The sequence below is a fragment of the Notolepis coatsorum genome, assembly GCF_963971535.1.
Source record: "Notolepis coatsorum genome assembly, chromosome: 6".
Taxonomy (NCBI): Eukaryota; Metazoa; Chordata; class Actinopteri; order Aulopiformes; family Paralepididae; genus Notolepis; species Notolepis coatsorum.
In genome coordinates, this window is record NC_140170.1 from 45,032,455 (window position 1) to 45,052,632 (window position 20,178).

Sequence of the window (20,178 nt, forward strand, 5' to 3'; positions counted from 1 at the left end):
TACTACTTTGGTTTCAGTTGTAGTGATTGTAATTTAAAATGGTAAATGTCATACCTGACATGGATATCTAAGTGTTAAGCTTATCCCAAACAGCTGTTGCAATAACAAAAAATAGCAAATTCCAAATACCTTTTGGCTCGTTAATATAAGCCCCATGGCATTCAGACTGATGAACCAACAGCACCAACAGCTGGTTATCGGCCTGTGAATGGAGGGAGACTATTTTATCAAGTCAAGTGTTCCGTCATTAATCCCCTTGGAGACATTCAAGTGTCATAGCAGCATGGGGGACGGGGTGCGAGGTACAGGCAGGGGGAAAAGATAATAATAATAGAAATGGACATAATAATTGAGTAGAACATAACAATAATAGTAATAATAGTATACATGATACCAGAGTCAGTGCAGTATTTAGAGTCAGACAGTCCTAAAAATCCCCAAGGAGATTAATAAATGATCATCTTATCTTAACTTAACAGTTCTCAAGTTCTCCAGCCATTAGTTCTCCAATTATTGGAGTCTGATGGTTACTGGCATGAAGGACTGGCCTTTCTCATCCTCCTCTCCTCTCTCATCCTCCTCTCCTCTCTTATCCTCCTTTCCTCTCTTATCCTCCTCTCCTCTCATCCTCCTCTCCTCTCTTATCCTCCTATTGCTGTCCCTGCTACTGATTTGCACACAATACTGTCTTGCACAAAATACTGACTTGCACATACTACACATTATTATATATAGTATATTATCATTTTTAATATGCTGCTCATTTCAAATAAAAACATATTTTAAAACATTAAAACTGTGCTGCTGCAAGGGCGAGGAACCAAGAAACTAAATCATATGATGAATTGAAAATGGGGGACCCTGATGTAAACAAGATGAAAGTCTTTCTCTGGTCTGCATCCCCTTAACAATTGTGTGTATTGAGCCGTACTGTACTGTACTGTACCCATTCTGCAATCTGTTAATAAACTTTTCAATCAATCAATCAATCAATCAATCAATCAATCAATCAATCATTGCACTCCTCCACACTTTAAAAGGAGAACATGACACAACCTGAAACTGAAACTTGAACCACTAAACAGGATGATTTGTTTAGCAAGGTCATAGTGGAATAGGGCAATTCGGGATGTTTTTTTTTAATAATCTTTTTTAGAACTGGTAAGCGATGAGAGCAGGAACTGTACATTAGGCACACTACACCTGAGCAGTAAGACAGGGGACATTACTGACAGAGGAAGACAGGGGACATTCAGCATCCACGCAACTTCCTGCTCATGTACCTTCTCGGTTTTGTCCACTTACTGTACTTTTTAGAGTTGTTTGCTCACAGATCTTCAACTATCACCATTTCAAAGTATTCTTAGCAAAATACATGCTGTTGTGAAGGATCAGATTAAACCGAATATATATATTTATTTATGGATATATATTTAATAGTATTTGTATATCGTTTGATATCCCCTGTATATTCCTTGTACAATATACATTTACATTTACATTTAGTCATTTAGCTGACGCTTTTATCCAAAGCGACTTACAAGTTCTGTACGACAAGCCATCAGGAAGGGCACAACTCTATCAGCTGAGCAACAATGTTCATCAAAGTGTTGAGTGCTACAGTGTAGGTTAGTTTATTAGGACAAGTGCATGACAGTACGGTTAGTTAGGGTTAGATTTTTTTTTTTTTTTTTTTTTTTTTTTTTCAGATAATGGTTGAAGAAGTGCGTCTTTAGTCGACGGCGAAAGATTGGACGTGATTCGGCTGTCCTAACTGGGGTGGGTAGTTCATTCCACCATTGTGGGGCAAGGACTGAGAATAGGCGACTTCTCTTTGATGACCCTCCCGGAGCTTGGATAGGAGTAGGTCTGAGGCGGCCAGAAGATGCAGAGCGTAGGGGTCTTGAGGGTGTGTAGTTAGAGACCATTGACCGGAGGTAGGCGGGAGCGGTTCCCTTTGCCGCACGGTATGCTAGGTCGAGGGCCTTGAAGCGGATTCGTGCAGCAATGGGGAGCCAGTGCAGGTCCCTAAGAAGTGGGGTGACATGGGCCGACTTCGGTAGGTTTGAGATCAGGCGGGCCGCTGCGTTCTGAATGAGTTGAAGAGGCTTAGTGGCAGTGGCCGGGAGGCCAGCGAGCAGTGCATTGCAGTAGTCGAGGCGGGAGATGACTGTTGATTGGACGAGGAGTTGGGTGGCTTCTTTTGTCAGGAAGGGGCGTATCCTTCTGACGTTGCTCAGGAGGAATCGGCAGGTTCTGGTCGTCGCTGCGATGTGAGCAGAGAAGTTCAACTGGTCGTCGAGGACAACACCAAGGTTCTTGGCGGTCGGGGACGCAGTCACAGCTGCATTCTCGACTGTGATTGAAAGGTCGGTTAGGGGGGAGGATTTGGCCGGCAGGTGGAGCAATTCTGTTTTGCTTAGGTTCAGTTTGAGGTGGTTGGACGTCATCCAGGCTGAGATGTCGGACAGACAGGCCGAGATCCGCACAGAGACGTGGATATCTGAGGGAGGGAAGGAGAGGAAGAGTTGAGTATCGTCGGCATAACAATGGTAGGAGAAGCCATGAGACGTGATAATGTTACCCAGTGATTTAGTGTAGAGGGAGAAGAGAAGGGGTCCTAAAACCGAGCCCTGGGGGACACCCGTCCGCAGGGGGCGGGTGGCCGACAGGGTCCCTCTCCATGACACTTGGTAGGAGCGGTCATTGAGGTATGATGACAGCCATGTCAGCGCAGAGCCAGCCACTCCCATTCCTGCGAGGGCCGCAAGGAGGATCTGGTGGTTGACTGTGTCGAAGGCTGCAGATAGATCTAGGAGAATCAGGACAGAGGAGAGGCCAATATGCACTGAATATCCCTTTAGTCTACTAACAGCCCATAATAGTTTCATTCTACCATTGGACGAGAACCTGGCGCCAGCAGCCATGCCCCTTGGTTCAAGTTCAATTGTGCCGACCAACATGTCGTGGCAAGCCCGGTTCCGCGTAGGAATACGTCTGGCGAAATACGAATGGTACTATTTGTTCACAGCGCATATATATATGGCGCAAGTAAAGTAGAACTTTCTTTTAGTCCATTTGTCCTTTACCCTCCAACCTAGTAACAGACGCGAAGCCTCACCCACGACGCACGTGTGGTGCAGTAAGGCCTACTTGGCCTCAGAATAGGCATTGAGACATCGTGTGGATTAATAGTTGAATTGTCATAGTTTGGCACTATACCGTCGAGTTGGACGTATTTCTATTAAGTTAATAATAGTCTATTATGTATGGTGCATCGTTCGGTTAGAGTTATAAAGTGAGCAGTACCCCCATCGTTCCTGACGTTATCTGGAGTCTTAACCAGGCTGGGCAGACCACGTGTGGTGCTTGCATCCGAGGAGCTCCGGGCCAGGACGAGTGGACCTGTACATTGGATTACTTTACCCGGACGACGGCGAGCCTTCCACGGCTTGGATTATCTACATGCTTTGGGTGCTTTGATTATTCCATGGATAACGGCCAACACTGCTGAGTGTTGGAACTACCCCCCGGAGAGGAGTCCAGGTGAGACGGCGCTCTACCCCGAGTGAGGTCGCCTCACGTCTCTTCGTTGTGGACCGGCAGCTACCGTCCACCAGAGGGTCCAGCTGTATTCATCTGCGGACCGAGGTTCTGTGGGCATCGTGTTCAGGACTCTGAATTCTCCCAAGAAATCGTCGGCCAGATGGGATACCGCCAGCGGCTCTTCTAACCCCCCCCCCTACTGTCTTACAACCAGCGGGACCCCCCCCCCTTAGTGTATCCAGCTATAATCATTTAAGTACCATCGCTATAGTTCCCTAAAGAACCAGGTTGTATATTTGCTCCCTGCGTAACCAGAGATTGGACATTCAATGTTGATTTACCTACGAATACTCATTTGCCTTACAAGTGCATTTCAAATCATAAATGTCATTAAGTGAACGTTGTATATACCCTTTGCTATATAAAATATTCGATTTATACATTTGTGTGGACTTCGTTTCATCAGGTGGGAAAGTGTTCATCATATCTATATCATGTACTGGATGGCCAGAAGTTAAAGTACAAGCGGTAGTGGTTTAATAATACCATACTTATCAATACAGTCAGGGAATTGTACCCCTCAGTTACAATTGGTCCTTCGAGCCGGAGGGTAACTAGTGTAATATTAATATAGTGTTATTAATATTGAAATGGCCTATGATGAACACTCCACGAAACGGTCCTCCTAACGTAGAACGCCCGCAGCGCAGACGACAGCCACCTCAGTACTTAGAGGATTACGCTGTCAGTCAACTACCTAGCCTTCGACAAACGGTAAACGCGGTAAAGGTAGAAAGTAAAATTATGTCTGACCTTAACGACCAGGTTTCCCCGACCACAGAGGCCCTAGTGGGTTCTAATGTAACTGACCAAGCTCACGGTGGGGACCAGGAGGGAGCTGACATGCCTTTACCCCCCGCCAATACCGAAGAAGTAGTCCCCGACCAGCCCCGGGAGGAAGACAACCCTACAGAGAGAGAACTCTGCACGGAAGAAGAGGAGGAGAGCGCCGAGGAAATAGAGCTCCAGGACTCCCCAACGAGCGGCTCACCCAGGAGCGGCTCACCTCTACAACCGTCTTCCCCCAGCGAAGCGGAGAGGATGCTACAACAGGCGTTCCTCGTCAGCCTGACAGCCTCTACCGAACGCGATCGACTTCAGGGTGAACGCGATCGACTTCAGGGCGAACGCGATCGACTCCAAGCACAGATGCTTATCGAGCGTGAACAACTCCAAGCGCAGCAACGGAGCGAAGAAGAGCGCATACGCCTGGAGATGAGACGCCTTCAGACGGAAGAGAATATGGCAAGAGACCGGGCCGACGCACAGCGCGCCGCTGCCGGTGCCCAAAGAGAAGCAGATCTCACCAAGCGCGAAGCCGAGCGCGACAAGTTACAAGCGCAGCTAATGGAGCAGCTGATCCTCAAGGCAACACCCTCTCCCTCCGCCAGGGGTTCAAGGAACTCGTCGAGACAACAGTCAAGGGCAGCGTCTCCTAACCGAGCAAGCAACCCTGAACTTGACCAACAGACCAAGCCTATACCCCCCGCAGACCCCCTTCCCAGACCGGTCCAAGCGAGACCCAGCTACAAGGAAGGAGCGGCATACACTGCGGAGAAGCTAAATAAACGACTACAGGATCTAGAGGACCTGATAGAAGAAGAAGAGGGAGAGGAGGAGAACCAAGCCCGACGACAGCACAGTACTCCACCGGACCAGGAGGTCCAGTACAGCCCAGGCTATACCCCCGCGGCGCTGCGCTACAGACCCCCGACTCTATTCACGGGTGAGCACGACGCACGACCAGCCCCGAGGAATAGCACCTGGACCAGCGGGCCATGGTACCCTGTCGGTACCAGCCCACAGAGAGGCGCAAGAGGAGACTCGCCTAGGAGGTCTCTCCCCCAACGCTCGCCGATGTATCAGCCATCCACGGCATCATACATTGCCACGCCGACGTTTCCAGACTTCACCTATGAGAATCGAGCACAGTACACGGAGCTCCGGATGTGCTTAGAGACAATGATGGTGGACGTCGTTGATGAACGTCACAAGTATGCAATATTACTGAAGCACCTGAAAGTACCGCGAGCGCACAATATAGCGCTAGCCTATGCCACCTCTACGACCCCATACACCGCGGCTCTAGCACCGCTGGACCAGAGATATGGATGTATATGGGATTACGTAATCCAAGAGATAAGGCATATTGATCGCCTACCCCCAGCAACAGACAATCGCTCATTAGACGACCTGTCAATCAAAGTGCAGTCCCTGGTAGGGATGCTGGGAGCGCAACGGGAAAAGGGCATGCATGAGCTATACGCCAACTCTAACGTCGAGAGGATTCTAGAGAAGCTGCCACCCGCAAGACAAGAGCGTTTTAGGCGGCAGAGAGACCACGTGATCCTAACGGTCCCGAACCATCCCTCCTTGATCTAGCCGACTTCCTGGTGAGAGAAGTCAGCAGCTTACGACTGGATACGTTCGTGCGGAGCACGCCAAGCTCCAGAGAGGGACCCAGGAGAATAAACGATGGAAGAAGATCGGTGACTGTCATGCACCAATCAGAGTCAGTACCGAGCAGTAAGAGCCACAGTACCCCCTCGAGAAAAGAGAAGTGGAAGATGGTGTGCCCCTACTGTGAGAAAGAACACTGGCTGTCACAATGTGACCTGTTCACAAAGATGAATGCAGAAGAAGTGAGTCAATGGATAAAGTCCAACAGGCGCTGTTACCGATGTGCGCGCAGTCACATGGCAGCCGAATGCCGCCTAAAGAAAAGGTACAGTCGGTGTGACGGAGCCCATCTAGATATACTACACGACAGTAACAGAAGAAGGCCTGCACCTGCACCATCGAGCGGCACCAGGGCAAGTGTCATGTACATTGACCCCGCCAGCAGCAGCGGCGCCCAAGTGCTCTTAAAGGTAGTCCGTGTGACATTGAGCTACCAAGATAAAGTCATGGACACTTACGCCGTCCTTGATGACGGGTCAGAGAAGACCCTTCTGCTCGCGTCCGCTGCGGCCCAGCTGGGACTGCGGGGGAGCGAGAACCAAATGACGATTCGGACAATAAGAAGAGATTTAAAGACGATAAAAGGCGAGAATGTCTCCTTCACTATCGCAGCAAGCGGGCAGCCAGAGCGACGGTATAGGATTACAAATGCTTTCACCAGCCAAGAAATAGGACTATCGCAGTACACCTACCCCATCGCCAAGCTGATGGATAAATATGTGCACCTGCGTCAACTACCTATCCCGCTCATAGACGGCGCCACCCCGACCCTGCTGATAGGCTCCGACCATGCAGAACTCATAGTCCCGATTGACCGGGTCCATACAGGACCCCGAGGCTGTCCTGCAGCAGTCGAGACCCGCCTAGGGTGGACACTACAAGGCCCCCTCGCTAAATCTCTCAACCGAACAGCAGCCACTAGCTGCCTCCACTCCAGAACGACAGAAGAAGACACCACTCTCCTGCAGCATGTCGAGAGGCTATGGACACTAGAGACAATGCCCTTTAAGAACGAAAAGAAAGATATTCGTTCTAAAGAAGACATTTACGCCATCAACCTACTCGAGCAAGGGACAAAGAGAGTCACAGTCGGCGGAGTGATGAGATACGCAACTCCACTCCTGAGGCGAGAGGGAATGCCCACCTTTCACGCAAAGAAAGACGCCACGGAGCGCTATCTATTGAACACAGAGCGGCGCCTAGCCAAAGACCCCGCTCAAGAGAGTGTGTACCGCGCTGAGATTGAGAAGCTAATCACAGCGGGACACGTGACAAAGATTGACATTAAAGAGGCCGATCAGACGACCGAATCATGGTACGTGCCGCACCACAAGGTCCACCACAACGGCAAGGATCGCATTGTGTTTAACTGCAGCTACCAGATCGGATCCCAAAATCTGAATAAAGAGCTCTTGCCCGGCCCCACACTCGGCCCCTCCCTACTGGGCGTGCTACTGCGCTTCCGCCAGGACAAGGTGGCTATCAGCGGGGATATCAAAGGGATGTTCCTGCAGGTGAGACTAGTGGAGGAGGACAAGCCCCTGCTGCGGTTCCTATGGAGAGAGAGGATCGGAGATGAGAACCCAGCCATCTACCAGTGGGAAGTACTCCCCTTCGGAACCACATGCAGCCCGTGCTGTGCTACATTTGCACTACAGAAACACGTCGCAGAGGACCCAGCAGCAGATGAAGAGGTCCGACACAGTGTGAAGAACAGTTTCTACGTGGATAACTGTTTACAAAGCATTTCGACTCAAGAAGAAGCCGAGGCTCTCCTAATCAAGCTACGCGCCTCCCTGATCAAAGGCGGCTTTGATCTCAGGCAGTGGGCCAGCAGTGACCCGCACGTATTGCGCAGCCTCTCCCCCGCGGACAAGGCTGCCAGCAGCGAGACCTGGATGGCGACCATCCCAGGAGAAGCCCAAGAAATGACACTAGGACTAGTCTGGCGCTTCAAAACAGACTCGCTCCACTATAGACACAAACCCCTGACTCCAGAGCAGGGAAGGTCGACGGCGACACCGACCACCAGACGGAGTGTGTACAGAACACTCGCCAGACAATATGACCCGTTGGGATGTATTCTACCTTACACCACCAGGGCAAAGATGATTGTACGAGCACTATGTGACAAGGACCAGGGCTGGGACGACCCAATACCCGCACACCTTGCCTCCACATGGAGAGAGTGGGAGACGGAACTCCGCTCACTCCCAGGCGTCAATATACGCCGCAGCTACTTCCCACCCACGGTGAGGCCAGAGACATGCAAGATGGATCTACACGTCTTCAGCGACGCCTCCGAAGTAGCCTATGGATCGGTGGCCTACTTGCGTGCCCAAGAGAAGGGAGGAGAGATACACACCGCTTTCATCCTGGCTCGCTCAAGAATAGCCCCACGAAAGCAACAATCTATCCCGCGTCTAGAGCTCTGCGCAGCCCTAGCAGGAGCGCATCTAGCCACGTTAATCCAACGTGAACTCACCATTCCGGTGCACAGAACAATCTTGTGGTCAGATTCCACGACAGTACTCACATGGGTCAAGTCTGATTCATGCAGATACAAAGTCTTCGTGGGAGTCAGAGTCACCGAGATTCAAGAGTTAACAGAAGCAGCGAGCTGGCGGTATGTGGACACCAAACACAACCCAGCTGACGTCATCACCCGGGGAATGTCCCTGGATGACCTCACCCGTCGCAAAATCTACAGTGACGGACCAGAATTCCTCAAGCTCCCGGAAGAAGAGTGGCCTACGCCCACCCCACGGGAAGCAAGTAAAGAGGAGGCTGAGAACAAGAAACCTATGTTCTGTGGACTGAGCACAGTCGCCTCCACAGACCCCAACATGGATGGCTGACTTACCCCCCTGTCGCCTCCGACTCGGCGACAAGCCATTCCACTCCACAGGCATGGACTGTTTTGGCCCGTTGTATATAAAGAGAGGAAGAGGAACCGAGAAGCGGTGGGGTATTGTATTCAAATGCATGACCACCAGAGCGATACATATCGAACTCCTTCCGACAATGAGCACAGACTCATTCCTTATGGCCTTCCGAAGATTCACATCACGGAAAGGAAAACCGTCTACATTGTTGTCTGATCACGGGACAAACTTCAAAGGCGGAGAAAGAGAGCTGAGAGAGAGCTTCCAAGCTATGGGCCCAGAACTTAAGACCCACCTCGCTCCATCCCAGATTGACTTCCAGTTTAATCCCCCGAACGCACCCCACTTTGGTGGAACCTGGGAACGAGAAGTACGTTCTATAAAGACAGCCCTGTACGCCGTGCTTGGGGCCCAGACTGTGGCGGAAGAAGTCCTAATGACAGTCCTCACGGAGATCGAGGGAGTATTGAACTCCAAGCCCCTCGGTTACGTCTCAAGTGATGTAGCAGATGTCGACCCAGTCACCCCCAACACACTCTTAATGGGGCGGCTGGACCCCGCGCTACCCCAGACAATGTACAGGCCTGAAGAAGCGAACGGCCGAAGAATGTGGAGGTACAGTCAAGTACTAGCTGACAAGTTTTGGAACAGCTTCCTACTCCACTACCTACCGTCTCTACAGACCCGCCAGAAGTGGGTAAAAGAGAGAGACAATTTGACAGAAGGAACAGTCGTCATGATTATCGACCAGTCACTACCCAGAGCTATGTGGCCGGCTGGCCGCGTAAGCAAAGTGATCACCGGTGCCGATGGCAAGGTCCGAGCAGCTGAAGTGCTCGTCCAAGGGCGAACTTACACACGACCCGTGGCGAGGCTAATAGAACTGCCCCGACTCCCAGACACTATCGATGATGACCATGACCCCATGACTTTGTGAGTTGACTGACCCTTACAGCGGACCTTGAGTGGTAGACAGTGCGGTTAATCTGTCTCTGCTTAGCTAATTAGGTGGGACTAATTAGGGGGCGGCTGTTGTGAAGGATCAGATTAAACCGAATATATATATTTATTTATGGATATATATTTAATAGTATTTGTATATCGTTTGATATCCCCTGTATATTCCTTGTACAATATGCACTGAATATCCCTTTAGTCTACTAACAGCCCATAATAGTTTCATTCTACCATTGGACGAGAACCTGGCGCCAGCAGCCATGCCCCTTGGTTCAAGTTCAATCGTGCCTACCAACATGTCGTGGCAAGCCCGGTTCCGCGTAGGAATACGTCTGGCGAAATACGAATGGTACTATTTGTTCACAGCGCATATATATATGGCGCAAGTAAAGTAGAACTTTCTTTTAGTCCATTAGTCCTTTACCCTCCAACCTAGTAACAGACGCGAAGCCTCACCCACGACGCACGTGTGGTGCAGTAAGGCCTACTTGGCCTCAGAATAGGCATTGAGACATCGTGTGGATTAATAGTTGAATTGTCATAGTTTGGCACTATACCGTCGAGTTGGACGTATTTCTATTAAGTTAATAATAGTCTATTATGTATGGTGCATCGTTCGGTTAGAGTTATAAAGTGAGCAGTACCCCCATCGTTCCTGACGTTATCTGGAGTCTTAACCAGGCTGGGCAGACCACGTGTGGTGCTTGCATCCGAGGAGCTCCGGGCCAGGACGAGTGGACCTGTACATTGGATTACTTTACCCGGACGACGGCGAGCCTTCCACGGCTTGGATTATCTACATGCTTTGGGTGCTTTGATTATTCCATGGATAACGGCCAACACTGCTGAGTGTTGGAACTACCCCCCGGAGAGGAGTCCAGGTGAGACGGCGCTCTACCCCGAGTGAGGTCGCCTCACGTCTCTTCGTTGTGGACCGGCAGCTACCGTCCACCAGAGGGTCCAGCTGTATTCATCTGCGGACCGAGGTTCTGTGGGCATCGTGTTCAGGACTCTGAATTCTCCCAAGAAATCGTCGGCCAGATGGGATACCGCCAGCGGCTCTTCTAACCCCCCCCCCTACTGTCTTACAACCAGCGGAACCCCCCCCCCTTAGTGTATCCAGCTATAATCATTTAAGTACCATCGCTATAGTTCCCTAAAGAACCAGGTTGTATATTTGCTCCCTGCGTAACCAGAGATTGGACATTCAATGTTGATTTACCTACGAATACTCATTTGCCTTACAAGTGCATTTCAAATCATAAATGTCATTAAGTAAACGTTGTATATACCCTTTGCTATATAAAATATTCGATTTATACATTTGTGTGGACTTCGTTTCATCAGGTGGGAAAGTGTTCATCATATCTATATCATGTACTGGATGGCCAGAAGTTAAAGTACAAGCGGTAGTGGTTTAATAATACCATACTTATCAATACAGTCAGGGAATTGTACCCCTCAGTTACACATGCGTTTTAATTAAATATGTTTACTCTCACCAGTATTGTGATTTTTTTTGTGTGGATATATTGCTTGTGTAATATTCTTGAGAATTGTATTGTTACAAGACATATTTCAATGTGTTTTTGCTCTTCTTTGACCACGTGTGTATTTGTGTGTGTTTGTATTTGTGTGTGTGTGTGTGGGTGTGCGTGCGTGCATGTGCATGCGTGCGTGCGTGTGTGCGTGCATGTGCATGCGTGCGTGCGTGCGTGTGTGTATTGCAGGGCAGAAGATGCAGAAGGGAAGGGTGGTTGTGGACGTATTCCCTCTTCATGAGCAAGGCAGACTGAAGGCTCTGAGTGAAGCCTGGTACTCTGGGAACCAGCTCCTACAGCCTCTGGGTAGGTGGGACACCACGAGGTACACTACAGCCTCTGGGCAGGTGGGACACCACTAGGTACACTACAGCCTCTGGGCAGGTGGGACACCACTAGGTACACTACAGCCTCTGGGTAGGTGGGACACCACTAGGTACACTACAGCCTCTGGGCAGGTGGGACACCACTAGGTACACTACAGCCTCTGGGTAGGTGGGACACCACTAGGTACACTACAGCCTCTGGGTAGGTGGGACACCACGAGGTACACTACAGCCTCTGGGTAGGTGGGACACCACTAGGTAGGTACACTACAGCCTCTGGGCAGGTGGGACACCACTAGGTAGGTACACTACAGCCTCTGGGCAGGTGGGACACCACTAGGTACACTACAGCCTCTGGGTAGGTGGGACACCACTAGGTAGGTACACTACAGCCTCTGGGCAGGTGGGACACCACTAGGTAGGTACACTACAGCCTCTGGGCAGGTGGGACACCACTAGGTAGGTACACTACAGCCTCTGGGCAGGTGGGACACCACGAGGTACACTACAGCCTCTGGGCAGGTGGGACACCACTAGGTACACTACAGCCTCTGGGTAGGTGGGACACCACTAGGTACACTACAGCCTCTGGGCAGGTGGGACACCACTAGGTACACTACAGCCTCTGGGTAGGTGGGACACCACTAGGTACACTACAGCCTCTGGGTAGGTGGGACACCACGAGGTACACTACAGCCTCTGGGTAGGTGGGACACCACTAGGTAGGTACACTACAGCCTCTGGGCAGGTGGGACACCACTAGGTAGGTACACTACAGCCTCTGGGCAGGTGGGACACCACTAGGTACACTACAGCCTCTGGGTAGGTGGGACACCACTAGGTAGGTACACTACAGCCTCTGGGCAGGTGGGACACCACTAGGTAGGTACACTACAGCCTCTGGGCAGGTGGGACACCACTAGGTAGGTACACTACAGCCTCTGGGCAGGTGGGACACCACGAGGTACACTACAGCCTCTGGGTAGGTGGGACACCACTAGGTACACTACAGCCTCTGGGTAGGTGGGACACCACGAGGTACACTACAGCCTCTGGGTAGGTGGGACACCACTAGGTACACTACAGCCTCTGGGTAGGTGGGACACCACTAGGTACACTACAGCCTCTGGGTAGGTGGGACACCACTAGGTACACTACAGCCTCTGGGTAGGTGGGACACCACTAGGTACACTACAGCCTCTGGGTAGGTGGGACACCACTAGGTACACTACAGCCTCTGGGTAGGTGGGACACCACGAGGTACACTACAGCCTCTGGGTAGGTGGGACACCACGAGGTACACTACAGCCTCTGGGTAGGTGGGACACCACGAGGTACACTACAGCCTCTGGGTAGGTGGGACACCACTAGGTACACTACAGCCTCTGGGTAGGTGAGACACCACGAGGTACACTACAGCCTCTGGGTAGGTGGGACACCATGAGGTACACTACAGCCTCTGGGTAGGTGGGACACCACGAGGTACACTACAGCCTCTGGGCAGGTGGGACACCACTAGGTACACTACAGCCTCTGGGTAGGTGGGACACCACGAGGTACACTACAGCCTCTGGGTAGGTGGGACACCATGAGGTACACTACAGCCTCTGGGTAGGTGGGACACCACGAGGTACACTACAGCCTCTGGGCAGGTGGGACACCACGAGGTACACTACAGCCTCTGGGTAGGTGGGACACCACGAGGTACACTACAGCCTCTGGGTAGGTGGGACACCACGAGGTACACTACAGCCTCTGGGTAGGTGGGACACCACGAGGTACACTACAGCCTCTGGGTAGGTGGGACACCATGAGGTACACTACAGCCTCTGGGCAGGTGGGACACCACGAGGTAGGTACACTACAGCCTCTGGGTAGGTGGGACACCACGAGGTAGGTACACTACAGCCTCTGGGTAGGTGGGACACCACTAGGTACACTACAGCCTCTGGGTAGGTGGGACACCACTAGGTACACTACAGCCTCTGGGCAGGTGGGACACCACTAGGTACACTACAGCCTCTGGGTAGGTGGGACACCACGAGGTACACTACAGCCTCTGGGTAGGTGGGACACCACTAGGTACACTACAGCCTCTGGGTAGGTGGGACACCACTAGGTACACTACAGCCTCTGGGTAGGTGAGACACCACGAGGTACACTACAGCCTCTGGGTAGGTGGGACACCACTAGGTACACTACAGCCTCTGGGTAGGTGGGACACCACGAGGTAGGTACACTACAGCCTCTGGGTAGGTGGGACACCACAAGGTACACTACAGCCTCTGGGTAGGTGGGACACCACTAGGTACACTACAGCCTCTGGGTAGGTGGGACACCACGAGGTACACTACAGCCTCTGGGTAGGTGGGACACCACGAGGTACACTACAGCCTCTGGGTAGGTGGGACACCACGAGGTACACTACAGCCTCTGGGTAGGTGGGACACCACGAGGTACACTACAGCCTCTGGGTAGGTGGGACACCACGAGGTACACTACAGCCTCTGGGTAGGTGGGACACCACGAGGTAGGTACACTACAGCCTCTGGGTAGGTGGGACACCACGAGGTACACTACAGCCTCTGGGTAGGTGGGACACCACAAGGTACACTACAGCCTCTGGGTAGGTGGGACATCACGAGGTACACTACAGCCTCTGGGTAGGTGGGACACCACTAGGTACAGATAAATACACACCTGACTTGGTACTGGGTGCTGGGCTGAAAAACAATGTCACATTGGAAAAGAACTACCTAGATAAGATAGGAGAACTTTATGATCTCCAGGGGGAAGTTTCTGTTCTTGTCAACAGAACTACTCAGCAATGGTTGGGGTTGCTTGTACAACGAAAAACAATATAATTGTATAAGATAAAGGGAGAATGGGGCGGCTAAGTGGCGCAGTGGGCAAGGCGCTCGCCACTAACGCAGGAGACGCTGGGTTCGAGCCCAGCTCTCGGCGTTGCTACCAGCTTGGCTGGTCGTTCATACTAACACAATTGGCAGTGTTAGGGGTGGGAAAGCTGGTGGGTGGGGATCGGACGTTGTGGACAGCGACTCCTACAGGTCGGTTGGTGCGCCTGTACAGCAGAATCAGGAAGTATTGGGGGCAGCGTGAGCCTCCCACGTGCTACTCCTCGCCACTGAGAGATCGCGCTGTACAGGTGAAAAGATGCGACGGCTGCCTCCTCGTGTACCGGAGGGGACACGTGATGCAAGGCTTCGTCCACATTGCAGCCGACCAGTGGGAGGCATGGTCTAGCAACGTTCGAGACAGGGGAAGGGAGAATTGGCGAGGCGAAATTGGGATGGGAGAAAAATAGAGAATTAGGACATATAGTGGACAAAAAAAAAAGATAAAGGGAGAATAAATATTTACAAAATATATAATTAAGCACAGGATACATATTTAGAACATTTACAACAGGCGGTGCAAGGGGAAGGCTAAGATAATTATTAAGGACTCGAGCCACCCGAACAACTGCCTCTTTGAACGGCAAGCGATACCGGAGTCTTAAGGCGAGCACAGAAAGACTCAGAAGAAGCTTCTATCCCCAGGCCATCAGGCTGCTAAACGAACAATAAACACTATGCAACAACCATCAAATGCACACAGCACACACACCCACACGCACACACTCACTTAAACCACACAAACACACTTTATATTTATTGATAAAGGATTTGCACTACAACTCGTACACCCAAATTGTACCTAAATTGCACCTCATCCCATTTCTGCCTTGCACTATATAGTATTGTATTAGTACACTGCACAGTATTGTATATTATATGGTAACTCAGTTACGTCTATTCTGCATCGAACATTGTACATATGTCTATACTGAACACTATGACCTCATTTTTTTTACTTCTAATTTACATGCTATACTATGTTATTTTATTTCATACTTATCTTGTCTTGCACAGTCTCTGGAGCGTAACAGTAAGAAGCATTTTGTATAAAAGTATTCTGTACTTCTGTATGACAACTATTAAAGAAACTTGAAACTTGAACTTGAAACTAGTTGGGTAACAGTACACACTCATTTGCTTCTTCAAACACTTCGAGCACAAAGACTCTTTCTCAGGTCCAACCATTTCATTTGACATACCATAACATTTTAATTGGGGACATTGAACACTAAGATTGTCACAGAATTTCAATAATGTTGATACAAAAATGACCATTGTTTGTTTCATGTGCAGACAATAATTCACAAGACTATGAAAGTTGGAATGTTACACATAACTGCCCCTAGAATGTTTGGTCAAATGATGGCTTCTTTACCATGGCGACAAATTAGCTTTCTGAGTTTCAGTCAACCAACCAACCAACCAACCAACCAACCAACCAACCAACCAACCAACCAACCAACCAACCAACCAACCAACCAACCAATCAATCAATCAAACAACCAACCAACCAACCAACCAACCAACCAACCAACCAACCAACCAACCAGCCAATCAATCAATCTCAATAGAGATTGGAGTCTCACACAACATAATAACTCTCTGAATCTCTCTCACTTTGTCTCTCTCTCTTTCCCTCCCCCCTGTCTCTCTCTCTCTTTCTGTCTCTATCTCTCCCCCCTTCTCCCTCTCCCCCCCTCCATCCGTCCTCACCCCTCTATCCAGATATGGTCCACTCGTACTTTGGAGGCACAGTGGCGTTCTATTTCAGCTTTCTGGATTTCTACACCTGGTCTCTCCTCCCTCCTGCGTTACTGGGCCTGGCCCTTACATTCTTCTCCAGTATGTTTGGAATTATCTGTAAACGCTTGTATTAATCAATGTTTTGAGTATATACGTTTGTTGTTTTATGTGCATTATAATTGTTTTTTCAGATTTTTTTTAACGTAACAATATATAACCTACTCACTCTACTGTAAATGTTTTTTTCAAAATAGAAAGCTGTTCTCTTTTTGCACAGAGTGTGATTGGCGTACAGGAGATCCAATCAGCTTCTCAGCATCCGGTGTCTCTTCGTCTCTCTTCCCCTTCCCTGCCTTTACGCTGAATCAATGCAGGTGGCGCCCAGAAGGAGGTGCTTGACTCCGTGTCAGGGTCAAAGGTCACCATGGCGGATGATGATGATGAGCCATCAGTTGGCGGCCACATGATCCAGGCCGTCTTCAGCATGCTGTGGTCCACGGTCGTCATGGAGATGTGGAAACGGCGGAGCGCCTCACTTTCCTACCGCTGGGGATCCCTGCACCTGGCCGAGCGCTTCGCCGAGCCCCGCCCTGGTTTCCATGGTGAACTGGGAATCAACCCTGTGACTCGCCGCCTCGAGCCGCTGTTCCCTAATTGGTTGAGGCAGCTCCGTGTGGCACTGGTGTCCCTTCCAGTAGTGGTGCTGTTCATGGGTAGGTGCAACCCTCTGACAGATGGCTTCATCTTGGGTAGTTGACCTATCTCAAACCCCGCCCTCTTTTCTTGATCCTACCATGAGATCAAGGATAAAGAAAAGAGGGCGGAGTTTGATACTTCAATATGAAGTGTCATCAATGAAGGCAAGCAACCTTGTTATATTATTGTCAAATTACTTTGATTATGTAGTCATTTTCTGATGAGCCTGGGTACAATTAGACTTAATTTGTTATTTGTCCTTGGGTGCTATATCATTTTAAGAACCATGTTTATGATTGTACTTGTTAAACTGTTAATATCCTTCTTTAGTCTTTAGTGGCTGCTGCTACCTTTCTCCGCTAGATTATTTTACTCAACAAAATAATAATTTTGTACTATACACTATAATCCTCGCCCCTTTTATTTATTTATTATCTCAAACCCTGCCCTCTTTTCTCGATCCTCCAAACACAACTGTTGTTTGTCCGAGGGGAGCTCGAGATAATTCCATTATTGCCCACCGTCTCCTGCCCTCTAGGTCTGGTGGTGCTGGGTATGCTTGGTTTCTACTGGGGCGAGGCCCAGGCGCAGCGGCTGCACGAGGACTGGGACACACTGCTGTCACAGGTCCTGCTCTACGTTCCCTCTGTGGCTCACATCCTCTACACCAACATACTGGGAACTGTCTACAGGATGGTGGCCCACGCTCTGACTGAATGGGGTGAGCGGGGAAAGGGGAGATGGAGATGGAGGAGGGGGAGGAGGGGTAGGAAGAGGAAGGAAGAGGGTTTGGTAGGGCTGTCAGTTGTCCCTAAGAATACTCTGTCAGTTGTCCCTAAGAATACTCTGTCAGTTGTCCCTAAGAATACTCTGTCAGTTGTCCCTAATAATACTCTTGTCAGTTGTCCCTAAGAATACTCTGTCAGTTGTCCCTAAGAATACTCTGTCAGTTGTCCCTAAGAATACTCTGTCAGTTGTCCCTAATAATACTCTGTCAGTTGTCCCTAAGAATACTCTGTCAGTTGTCCCTAAGAATACTCTTGTCAGTTGTCCCTAAGAATACTCTGTCAGTTGTCCCTAAGAATACTCTGTCAGTTGTCCCTAAGAATACTTTGTCAGTTGTCCCTAATAATACTCTGTCAGTTGTCCCTAAGCATACTCTTGTCAGTTGTCCCTAAGAATACTTTGTCAGTTGTCCCTAAGAATACTCTGTCAGTTGTCCCTAAGAATACTTTGTCAGCTGTCCCTAAGAATACTCTGTCAGTTGTGCCTAAGAATAAAGCAGCCCTCCCTATTTGACTATAAGTGAGGCAAATTTGAATGAAATTAAAATATGAATGATAAAATGTACATATTATTACCACATCAAAGCAGGCGTAAAATGCTCACAACAAGTTCATTGTGTGTTGTATTTGCTATTATGTGTAGTACCGAAAGGAAAAACAATTATTACAAAGCTAATGATGAATTAACACTATGATCGCCGGGAACGAGTTTTCACGTCATTCAGAGCCATGCTCATTCTGCCGAAGACGCCGTAACTCGTCTTTGATGTCAATATTTAAAAAATCTGTCATCGAAATCATATTTCCTTTCCGGCGCCCTGAGACACAGTGCTGATCTCCTCTCAACTCTCTAGCGGTTCAAGAGCGCCATCTGGTGGCCGATCGGCAGATCGCCAACCGGATATTAACCTTTGAACCGGTAGTACTCATCCAAATGTGGTCCGGCCACTCTCTATAGCTCCCGCGACTCCATCTTGAAACACTGGATAATAGATCGCTCGCCCTAACTCAATAAACAACGTTATTTGGACGTATATACTATTATACAACCTGGAAATGGATCGGGCATTTCTACATCCCATAATCGAAAGCGGTCTACTCCACGCTGATCGTCCAACGGCGCGAGGAACATACGGTAAGATTCAGCGTTATTTTCTAATGTATTCCATATAAACTGCTATGATGAACATATGACCCACTCTGGATGAATCATCTAACGCTGCCCACGGAATTATAAACGATCCCCCGCCCATCCGGTCATCATCAGATCATACGTAGATCATTCTAGAAGTACGTCCAGTTGAAATTTTTCATCTTGCGCCGATCGCTACCAAACTGTATTTCTTTTTTTTAAACTTTATTTTTTAGCGTTTATCGCTTTTCTGGTCAAGCATGACCGACAGATATAGGTTGAAACGGGATATAGATCAGGGGAAGACATTCTGGGAAATGACGGCGGGTCCGGGAATCGAACTAGAGTCCCCCAGATCCGTGACGCAGCACGGTTTTCCCCAACGCAGAAATAGCGCCGAGATATGCGGTGAGCTACTGGAGCTCCCCATACCAAACTGTATTTCATCATCAATATAATGCATTTAGGGCTATAAATCACGTTCTGAAGAAAGTTGCAGAAAACGATAAAAACATACTTATACTTTAGACCATATTTTTGTATGAATATGTGAATGAAAAAGTTTAACGTTGCTACACCCTGAACAATACATATAGGACATTGAATGGGCCATAATAATGGCAATGTAGCAATAGAATTTAAAAAGTTATAGCCCTGCAAAGAAGGGGAACTTCACAAATAGAGCTGGCGAGGGATGGTAAATTATGAATTTAACCCATGGCGATCAAAGTGTTAAGCTGAGCTTTGTAACACCCATTCATAATCATGAAAGAGGGACAAGAACCAGTGATGCAGTTTCTGTTCACCTCATAATGAATGCCAATTTCATAGTCAAATTCATATACCGGTATATTCTTTTCAACTTAGAATGAAATGATAATAAATTATAAATTCGTTCTGTCAGCGCTACTTAGTTGGCAACTGGTACTGTACTCAGAGACAACAAGCACATTTCCATGGAGATCCCATTAAAAAAGGTTAAAACTGTACATCATCTCAGATTAATATAGGATGGAAGATGAAGTATCATCAATATTTTAAAAGCATAACGGTGTCGTAGCAAGAACTGTGGACAGATACACTCACAGATGTGGGTAAAACACATAAAAGCACAGAAGAATATACTGGT

At 49.2% G+C, this 20,178-nt stretch overlaps 1 protein-coding gene across 2 annotated transcripts in view; it reads left to right on the forward strand.

The window, feature by feature from the left end:
* The window catches only part of ano10b (anoctamin 10b), a 49,822-nt gene that overhangs the window by 18,004 nt on the left and 11,640 nt on the right, over positions 1-20,178 (forward strand). For both annotated transcript variants that reach the window (XR_014619849.1, XM_084317553.1), the window contains exons 6-9: positions 11,639-11,755; positions 16,419-16,535; positions 16,811-17,149; positions 17,671-17,853. Coding sequence is in view for 1 of the 2 variants with exons in the window: in XM_084317553.1 (XP_084173679.1) it covers positions 11,639-11,755; positions 16,419-16,535; positions 16,811-17,149; positions 17,671-17,853 (756 nt within the window). In the remaining variant the exon portion in view is untranslated. The remainder of the gene's footprint in view (positions 1-11,638; positions 11,756-16,418; positions 16,536-16,810; positions 17,150-17,670; positions 17,854-20,178) is intronic.